The sequence below is a fragment of the Elaeis guineensis genome, chromosome 5 (genome assembly GCF_000442705.2).
Source record: "Elaeis guineensis isolate ETL-2024a chromosome 5, EG11, whole genome shotgun sequence".
NCBI classification, from domain to species: domain Eukaryota; kingdom Viridiplantae; phylum Streptophyta; class Magnoliopsida; order Arecales; family Arecaceae; genus Elaeis; species Elaeis guineensis.
The window spans coordinates 2,758,876-2,769,592 of record NC_025997.2 but is presented as its reverse complement, the minus strand read 5'-3'; the positions used below and the strand labels follow the sequence as shown (position 1 = coordinate 2,769,592).

Genomic DNA, 10,717 nt, shown 5'->3' with positions numbered 1-10,717 from the left:
CAAGTCATTAATTAACTCAGGAACATGATATAGCAATAAGCTGCATGAATGGTCATAGCAATCAACTATTGATTGATGAACCAGTTGTTATGTTCATCTGTTCTAGCTGTTGGCAGATAAGACTCAATTATAAATGAGCGAGAGTAGACAAAAACCTTACATGATCAATGCTGCGACAGGGAACTCGAGGAGGCCTATTGCTGATTTCCTTTTTCTAATAGAAATTTTGCCCGTAGGCCGTAGCAGGGTTCATCACCTATGCACATGGTCCTTCTTATGGATTACTTAGCTGTTAATGAAGTTCTATGATAGAGATTCACTAAATTAAGAATGCTTGTTTCTACCAACAAAATTAAGAATGCTTGTGTCACTATTCTTTTAAAAAATAGACCAACTATTTAATATTGAATAGCTGGAATGCTCCATCCACATCGCCATGCGGTTGGGTGTATAAAACCATTTCATATTCACATTTTAAATTGAGAGACAGAACATTATATTTTGCTTACACAGATAAATTTTATAAAGATAATGAACAGTAGAGTGGTTAACATCTAACGTCATAAAATGACAAATTTTTAGTGCCTAATGACACTGTGATTACATCACTATGACCGAAATGGCGGACAACTGATTAATGTTTTGTGCTTTGGTTTATCATCTCCATCAATTCGTAGCACTTCTGTTAGATGCTTCATTTCAGTAGATGCAACATAAATTACGGGAAAGAATTATTTTAATGTTCCTAAGCACATGCAAGAACCTGTAATGCATGTAGCTGGCCAATATACTAGAATGCAATTCTGCATGGTCAATGAGAGTTTGACATATGCCTCGCACCATGCATCACCACTTAATACTGTAACCAGTTGATAGGCATGTTACTCTCAATATTTTAGTAGGAAAAAGTCAGTGTCTAATGGAATAAAAGTACCAAAATGACTGTTCCTCGAATCAAACACTTCGACCTTCCCCTTTGACCCAAGCACATCTAAATCCCCTCTCTGTTCTCCAACCTAACGTCACCAGCAAAATAATCCAATAGAAGGAAGGAGGCAAGTAAGAAGAGAGAGACATCATGATAAGGATAGCAGAGTCAAAAGGGCGCTGCCTGCCTCTGCCTAACTGCGAAAGGACGAAAGGAAATGGCTGTTTCTTATGGAAAAAAAAAAGCCAAGCCTATTACAAAAGTCCAATCTCGTAATCAAGGTGCACGCCAACACCAACCTATTATTATACTCCCTTCCCGATTGGGCCCCTTCGCCCACCCATTCTTTAATGGAGGAATAAATAAATGAAGAACCTGGGGAACAAAAAGGATAGAAAAGGAAGAAAAAAAAGAAGAAGACGGTATTGGTATTTAACAATCACACGCTGATCCCCATAGATTAAAAGATGTCTTTGAGGTAGAAAGCCCACGTGGTGGTCTCTTTCGGTGTGCCCCAACTAAATCCAGGATCTCTTGTAACTTAAGCCATTTGATCCACTTTGCGTATGCGGGTAGTTTTTGTTCATACTGGCCGATAATGTGGTCTTGCATATGTTTGTCATATATTTATATCTAATGAAATAAACAAGAACTATAATGCAACGATGCTTGTACTTGGAAAAGAATCGATCATCCATCCATCTAGTTGAAGCAACGACCTCAGCCTTAATTAATACTTCTAGTGAAAATCGAAATACACATTCTATTTCTTAAATTATGTGTTTCTCCTATTTATTTTTCTCTAGACTACTTGGTATAATTGACCAAGTTCCTATTTTTGTATATATAGAAGCTCTTAGATAGTGAACTAATACTAACCAAATTATTCTTTAATATTATCATAGTAGCAACTTCGCTAGCTATTAACAATCTTCTGCCCATCTAGAGAGAGAAAAGAAGAGAGAAAAAAAATAGAACAAAACAAGAAGCAACTTAAAAATATTCAAAAATTATTTATGAAAATTACTAATTATGGATCCACCATTGTGCGACACAAACACGAGTGTGATGCATGGTCGTAGGCGTCGATGTGCCAAGCATGATGCACTTCAATGAATCTTAAGTACAATTGAGGCAGCATCAATGTCCATTAGCTATCTTCCTTCAGCAGCCTAGGTCATGTTGTGGGTCTTCGTCCCATATCTGGCCAAACTTTAGTTCAGTGATCTTTCTACTAGGTGCAGAGATAACTCTCGGATCAGGCATTTCCCGTGAGTGCGCCTCCGGTAGCATGCACCTAAACTATCTGTCCCCCCAAAAGTTCGACAAAGTGGGTGCGGTCACACCGAATCCCGTGCTTCTCCTCCAAGTAGCAGCCCTCTTTTGACCCTTGTTCTTGGTTACGTAAACCACCAAGAATCCATGCCGTAATCCCCAAATGTTAGCTTTCCCCTTCCGAAAAGGATTACGCCAATATGGTAATATAATATGAACCCCTTGTCTCCTAGCGGACGGCAGCACCTGCGAAGAAGCCAGAACGTAAACCATCCGCTCACTCCCGGTGACTATATTCCACGCTTCCACCAACTACCCTCCCACGCCCCAGTCGCGGCTCGGCTGATGAGATGGTCACCGACGGTGGCGGAGCCTGACATCGAATATTAGAAGGATAAAAATAATTTATTAATAATTTTTTATATTTAAAATTATTATAAAATATTAATAAATAATTAATTTTATATATAAATAAAGATAAATAAAAAATATTATCTTATATCATTTACAAAATGATTTTGATTGTATAAAAATCTAAATAATCTCTTCTATATTGAAGATTGAAGAATAAATAAATAATTATTTTTTTAAAAAATTATTATTTTAAATAAAAAATTAATATATAAATTAATTAGATAATTTTTTTCAAATCGATGGATCCGTAATATATGTAAGATTAAAATATTGAGAAAGTACCGTATATATAAATATATAAAAAATAAATATTTTAAAATTTTTTCGAGCAATAATGGCCCTTCTCATCCCTCTTACACCTGGTCATTGACTACCCTTGTTCTTATTAGAGGTCAGATAAATAGAGCCATTATAACGAGAAACATATTATTATATATATATATATTAAATAAAAAAAATAAAAAATTGAACCTCTCCCTCAGAAAAAATTAGAAGAAAATTATCTCAAAAATTTATAATATATATATATTTTAAAATTATCTAAATATATTTAAAATATTTTTATAAATATTTAAAATTATTTTGAAAAAAAATATAATAATAGAAATATTCTCATTTATTGTCTCAATATTTTAAGAAATGTAAAAATTATTTTAAGAATACAAAAATTTAAAAAATATTTAAAGCTATCCATTTAGCATCTCTACATATTGGATGCCATTAGAAATATTATGAGGACTCTTCTCATTTTTTTTCTAAAAAAAAATCTATGAGGTAAAAATCATTTGAGGCCATTTGTTTAAAATTTCTTAGAAGAAAAGATTATTCCATAAAGCTTGCTTCTTAATGATTATAGAGAATGATATCTTCCATGTAGAAATTTCTTAATTATTTGTTCAAAATATAATAAATTATTAATTATTTTAAAAATATAATAATTTTATTAATAATTTTATGAAATATAGAAAAATTTCTTAATTATTATTTTGATCTCTACTTAAATTTTAAATGCAAAAAATTCTAAAGATTTACATTTTTGTCAGTGTCACCATATGTTAGAAAAATGTTTAGAACTATTTAAAATTATTTTAGAAAAATGTAATAATCGAACGGTGTCCATTTATAATCTTCATGTAGAAATTAATTTAGAAAATGCATAAATCATTTTAGGAATGTATAAAGTTTAGGAAATACATAAATTATTTTAAATATCGTAAACATATCTATATATATTCAAGTTATCTAAATGTGTTAAAAAATATATTTATGTATATTTAAGATTATTTTAGAAAGATATAATGATAGAAAAGTGTCCATTTATAATCTCCATATAGAAAATAATGTAAGAAATAAAAAAATTATTTTGGGCACATAGAAATTTTAGAAAATATTTAAAACTATCCAAATAGAATGGGAAACCATTAGAAATGTCACCAACTAATAGATTCTTCTCAAATTCTTTTTTTAAAAAAAAGGAGGAAAGAATTATTTGAAACCACCTGGCTAGAAAGTTTTAGAGGAAAAAATTATTTCAAAAAGCATGCTTCTTAATTATTTTAGAAATAATTTCTTCCTTATAGAAATTTTTTAATTATTTTTAAAATACAAAAATCTTATTAACTATTGTAGAAAATGTAGAAACTTTTATTTTTTCTAAATAAAAAATTCTTCCTAATTATTTTTTGTTGAGTTTTATTTAAATTTGATATGCAGCAAATTCTAAAAATTTATGTTCCAGCCGGTGTGGTTGTGATCAAAATGTTTGGGAAGATTAAAGTACCTCCCAGCGTTGTAGATTGATCATTAATTATTAAATATATTTTATTTATTATTGATTATTTATTTTATTTTAAAAATTTTCATTCCTTTTTATTATATAAACTTATATTTATTTTTTCATTAGCCTCCCGTGCATCGCGCGCGCGGATATCATTCTCGCACGATTAAGGCAAGAGGCGGCACGGAACCGGGTCCAGCGGAGACCACGGAGCTTCCGGTGCGCCGCCTGCCATGGCGTGTCTGTCCATCCGATGCCCATCCGACGGCGTAGGCTTCACCGACCCACTTCCCGGAAACCGGTTACGCAGAGGCAATGCCCTACGTACGCCACCAATAATCAATACGAGAGAAACTTTAGAGAAAAAGGAAAATCCAAAGAAACGGTACAATCTCGTTCACCTCTCCCACGCTTCATCTCCGACAAGTCAAAAACCGGACTGGAGTCTAAAAGCCGGTTCGATATCTGTGGTTACACCGGAAATTTCGGTTAGAAACATTTACCCGCACCATCGAACCGGACATTCGGATCTCATCCCCTGGTTTTTAGAAAGTTGGCGATTGTGTCTGGGGATGTATTCAGGTATCTTAAAGAGAGCAGATAAGCCCAGTCCCGAGCTGGGGACCGTCGGCCATTAATGCTTCCCACCATCCAACGCCGCTCACCTTCTCCCTCTCTCTCTCTCCCCATAAGCTCTCACACCCCCCCCCCCCCCCCTCCTCTCTCTCTCTCTCCCCTCGAGTTGGTGAGAGAGAAGGTGAGCCAGGTCAACCTTCGGGAAGGTCTAAAAGGATAGCTCCCAAGGGAAAAAGAAACGAGGGAAAGGGGGGAAAGAAAAAGGAGCCACCTTTGGGCTTCTCTCTCCTCTTCTTATCTCTATCCTTCTCTCTATTCGTGATTTCGGATCATTTCGCGTCTCCAATCTTTTTCCCGTGTTGAGTCGGAGCCTTCCAGGGAGGTGGGTTTCACGTGGTGGTCGGCTCGCTTTCTGGCACGCTCAGGGAGTTGCTTTGGTGGATTCATTGGCCTCACTTTCTATCGAAAAGAACGTCTTTTGGTTCGATTCGCTGGTTTTCCTCACGAATACAGCCGCGGGTTTTTTCTCGTCCTCTTGGTGGGGGCGAGGCTTATTAGGGGCATCCGAGGAGGGATTGGGTCTCGAAAGTTGTTCTTGATGGGGAATTGCTGGGGCGCTCAGGTCAAGGCGGAGAGCCCCTCCAACAACGTCTCTGCTTCAGGTACCACTAAAATAGATTCCTGTACCAATTCTCTAATACTAAAGTTGATTCATTTTCCAGTTCTTTTCTGGTTTAATTGGAGGTCGGAGATCAGGCAAAAAGATGGTTTTTATTGATTGGGTTCTTTAGGGTTCTATGGAGTACTGATTTAGTTTTTTTTTTCTTTTTGGTGGATGCTGAGTTTTAGGTGGGCTAAGTTGAAATTATGGTTTTATGGTCACTCCAGACTCATTTGGTCAATGCTAAAAGGAATTCCTTTTTTTAGGATTTTTAAAAGGATCATATCGTTGTTTCGTTTCCGCGTTGTGAATGACAATTAGGAGGTTCGGGCTTGGGTTGTGATTACATCTGTCTGTTGTAACTCCGGAAGCTGCCGGCCATAACTTTGTCTTCTATCTCGCGCAGTAGACGGAATTTCTCTATGTGGAAATTTGCGGTGTTGCCGGTAGGTTATGAGTGATTCAACCACATCTTATTTCCGTCTTAGCATCCATACCAATATTGTCGACTTTCTTTTTGAAATTTAACTGCTAATACGGTCATTTTTTAAAATTTATTGAGGCTATTTTAATGTGAGGAAAGTGAATTTCTTGTCCTTTTTCTAAGTATTGTGGATTTGATTTGCTGAAAGTTTGTTGTGATCAGAGTTGTGCCAGTCGAAATACATTTGGAGAGATCGATTTTATTTACTGAAAGTTTGTCGTGGTTGGAGTTGTGTCTGTCTAATTACATTGGAAAGATGGGTTTGATTTGCCAAAAGTCTGTCGTGGTTGGAGTCGTCTCGATCTAAATACATTTGGAAAGACAGATAGGATTTACTGAAAGTTTGTCATTGTTAGAGTTGTATCATTATAAATACATTTGGAAAAATGGAAATGTTTTTACTGAAGTTTTGCTGAAATTGCTTTAGACTTGAATTTGTCGATCCAGCTAGTAGTATTCTGAAATTTTAATGGTCATTTGAGACTTCATCTGGACTAGTGGAATTTTTTCATCAATTGGTTTGCTACTATGATACATGTCTAAAATATATTTTTGCCTTGAATCTGAATTACTAGTAGATATCATGTTTGGATGCCTAGGTGTGAACTCTAAATGCAGTAGTAGAGATGGAAAGGGAAGTGTTTCTAGCAGCCGGGTTTCTGCAGCATCTGTTCCTCCAACCCCTCGGAGCGAGGGTGAGATCTTGCAGTCGTCAAACGTGAAGAGCTTTACATTCAATGAACTGAGAAATGCCACCAGGAATTTCCGACCAGACAGTGTTTTGGGAGAGGGAGGATTTGGTTCAGTCTTTAAGGGATGGATTGATGAGCACACTTTTGCAGCGACCAAGCCTGGGACTGGAATTGTTATTGCCGTGAAGAAGCTTAACCAGGAAGGCTTTCAGGGTCACAGAGAATGGTTGGTGAGTATCCTCTTCTTGATAATTTAATCTTTTTCAGAAGTATTCTTTAAAAGACATTTGCTTAACTTTGCAGAATTGCTTAAATTATTTTCATGCATGTCTGCTGAAATGTGGTATACTTGCTCTCATGGATTGACAAGTGTGTATTCTGTTCTATGGCAAATTAGTTTTTTGCCCCTTCCAGTTCCTGGTTAACTCTGACACACAATTCTTTTTGGAATGTTGCAGGCAGAAGTTAACTACCTGGGCCAGTTGGCTCATCCTAATCTTGTAAAGCTTATTGGGTACTGTGTAGAGGATGAGCAACGGCTTCTTGTCTATGAATTTATGCCTCGGGGGAGCTTGGAAAATCATCTTTTCAGGAGTAAGTTCTTTCTGGACTACGTGCTTGCCTTTTGATATGCTTTAATAGTGGATGTATGAAGCTTCATGTTTTACTAGATGCTACATCATTCTCTTTGAGAGATGATATGGTTTGGCAATATTTCCTTAATGTGATTTATCAATCCTAATTATTGCATTTTGTGGGGATGCAGGGGGTTCACACTTTCAACCTCTCTCTTGGAACCTCCGGATGAGGCTTGCCCTTGGAGCTGCAAAAGGGCTTGCTTTTCTCCACAGTGACAACGCGAAAGTTATTTATCGTGATTTTAAAACATCTAACGTCCTTCTTGATTCAGTACGTAATGATCTGGCATTTTATTTTCTTTCAAATTCAGCTTTAATATTCACACTTAAAATTTATCCTTTTGGTCTATGTACAGAACTACAATGCAAAACTTTCTGATTTTGGATTGGCAAAAGATGGTCCAACTGGGGATAAAAGTCATGTTTCTACCAGGATCATGGGAACATATGGATATGCCGCTCCTGAATATCTTGCGACAGGTATATTTCTTGTACATGCCTACATGGTTATTTAAGTGCCCTCAAGCTGTTTTTATCTGATGCTTCGGGGAACTTGCTCTTGTAGCTTGACTTGTATACATATCTGCATGCTTGTGATGCTCGTGGAAATTTTCAGTTCTCCAGATTATTGAAATTGATCAATTATTTGGCAACATTTCATTGACCAAATGACTCAGCAAATCATACTTGTAAAATGAATTATTTAGATCATGGATTTATAAATTTTATGGCAGCTAATTTATGAAAATATTGTCAAGTTATTGAGGACTTTATCTGTTGCTGCTGCTGTTTCTTGTGTCAGTTCCCCTTGCACCCCCCACTACCATCTTCTTAATACATGCACTTGTGTATGGATTCACGTATATATATATATATATTTTTTTGAATGAAAGGGAGGCAGAGATAGCCACCCGGCTTTTATTGAAGATTCACTTATGGTATTGCATTTAAATTTTTCTGGAATTTTATGTATTCCAAAATTATGCCAAACTTCTGTTGAAAATTTTCATATTTTCCCTGAACTTGAATATTTCCTGTCGCTGAATTATTTCTGAAAGCCAATCCTGTGACTTTCTACTTGTATAGATGCGGATGCTCGGGGCCCTTTGCTTTCGAGTTGTTAAGTTTGTGTGTCAGCCAAACAATGTGAAACAGTGAGTATAGATTTGGGGTACCTTTTGAAAGAAAAATATATGAGCTGCTGGGTTGATTTGGCTCAATATGGTTTGTGTATGGCCCTGATGAGAGGATACCATTGTGCAAGCTGTAAAGGATATTGCGGTGCAAGCTGTAACCAGCATAATTTATGCAAGCTATACTTGACAACTTGTGTGTGTATATAAACCAGCAAATCGGGATGTACCAGTTATCCAAGGCACTGTTGGACGGCTAGATCACTCAGCTTATGTAACGGTAATGTAGGTTGCACAACTTAAATAATTTCAGATATCGGCATTGCTCATTGATGGAAAATATTAAATAGTAAAGAATCAGAAATATAGAATTGTTTTTTTTTTAGTAAAAAATATGAGGTAATGAAGTCAATGGGGTAAGTGAAGTTCTGTAGTTAGTATATGGTATCAGATCTCTGCGTCGTCGGTGACTTCATATGCACAGCCTGGATTGATGTAGACATGCATTTCTAACTCACATGCATTGGTAGCCTTCTAAATATACAAGTTGCTAATTATGTTTGGATAAGTGTGAATGCATTTTGTACGGCATTGAAGCATGAGGGTGTTATATGAGTGTATATTTTTAACACTGTTGCATTTTTAAAGGTCATTTGACTGCCAAGAGCGATGTGTATAGCTTCGGGGTCGTTCTTCTGGAAATGTTATCTGGACGGAGGGCTGTGGACAAGAACCGCCCACCCGGGGAGCACAATCTGGTGGAGTGGGCAAGGCCTTATCTCGCAAGCAAGAGAAAGATCTTCCGCATCTTGGACACCCGACTGGGAGGGCAGTACTCGCTGGGAGGAGCCCAGAAGGCTGCTGGTATTGCAGTTCAGTGCTTATCCGCAGAAGCTAAATACAGGCCAAACATGGATGAAGTGGTATCAGCATTAGAACAGCTTCAGGATGCCAAAGACGCTGGCAAAAATCCTCAGACCGAACGGAAATTGAGCAGCCAAAGCAGCAATGCGCAGAGGCACCACCGAAGAAGCTCGGAAGAAGCCGGTAATAGAAAGGGTGCTTATCCCAGGCCCTCAGCTTCCCCTCTTTATGCTTAGTGGCCCAAGCTGAGGGAAACTGCAACTTTATTTTCAGAGAAGGGTTAGGGGAGGAGGGGGAGTACAGGGGCTTGATCTTGTACCTAAGATGCTGTCTGGATCGCCTTCTGTTGCTGTATAGCTTTCTTTCTTTCTTTTTTTGACTGTATGGATTATCGCCTTTCCAAAAATCATGGATGAGTGCTTCTTAAATCACAATTTGAGGATTCATGATTGGTTTGTTGTAGCTTCTTGTTTACTGGAATTTGGAGGAGGCAATGGTGTGAGTCTATTTTTCCTCTTCCATGTTAGGACTAGGATTGGCTTTTTGTTCCATTCCATGAAAATGGGTTTATCTTCGTCTTTTTAATATCAGCTTTATCTGGGCCCAACCATGCAACCAATCCAATTGCCGGACCGTATCATAAATCGCCAACCCCTTCTTGACATGTGGTTTACCATGTTGGGGCCGGAAGCATTTAGCTTGCGTCTCGGGGAGGTTTGGCTCTCCGACTGGTTTTGTGACGCGGTTTTTGTGTACGTCTCTGTGTTTGGTCTTAACCAACATTTTTAGCGGCCTAATAATAAAGGTGAAAAAGTGGGAATCACTAAATTTAGCCCGAAGAATATTTATTGTGAATTAGCATTGGTTTCATTATAAACAATCAGAATCTTCGAGGCGATTTGAATAGCCTGGTGCATCGGCTTCTTAACATTTCAACCACTAATCCTAACTTCACAATTTAGTACTACCATTATCTTGATAAAAAAAAATGTTACTTTTATATCAAAACATACGATCAATTGGCTTACCATTCTTTGGATATTTATTTTTGAATGTGATAACAAAAACACCATAGATTTTTGTTCTAAACTTCTGTCTTGGTAAATAAGGCACCGATTCCTCCAACAAGTTTGAAGTGGGATTCACGGTTACAACTATATGTAAAGCTTTAAGAAGGCGCTTATCATGTTGAGCCATAGAACTGTAGAAGCGATCATGGTGAAGGCCATTGCTTTAATAAGGCTTATCATGTGGAGTCATAGAAGCAATCCATGT

General features: G+C 37.0%; 1 protein-coding gene across 2 annotated transcripts; it reads left to right on the top strand.

Moving 5' to 3' along the window:
• The first annotated feature begins 5,045 nt into the window (after positions 1–5,045).
• Positions 5,046–9,904, top strand: LOC105044399 (receptor-like cytoplasmic kinase 176). Of its 2 annotated transcripts, none has more exons than XM_010922276.4 (6): positions 5,046–5,632; positions 6,694–7,037; positions 7,266–7,401; positions 7,574–7,716; positions 7,802–7,925; positions 9,227–9,904. In XM_010922276.4, the coding sequence occupies exons 1-6, from the start codon at positions 5,569–5,571 to the stop codon at positions 9,676–9,678; spliced, it is 1,263 nt and encodes a 420-aa protein (XP_010920578.1). In that variant the 5' UTR covers positions 5,046–5,568; the 3' UTR covers positions 9,679–9,904. The 2 variants fall into 2 exon arrangements, with proteins under 2 accessions (XP_010920578.1, XP_019706369.1); XM_019850810.3 differs by having other exon boundaries at positions 5,049–5,632; positions 6,715–7,037.
• The last annotated feature ends 813 nt before the right edge of the window (positions 9,905–10,717 follow it).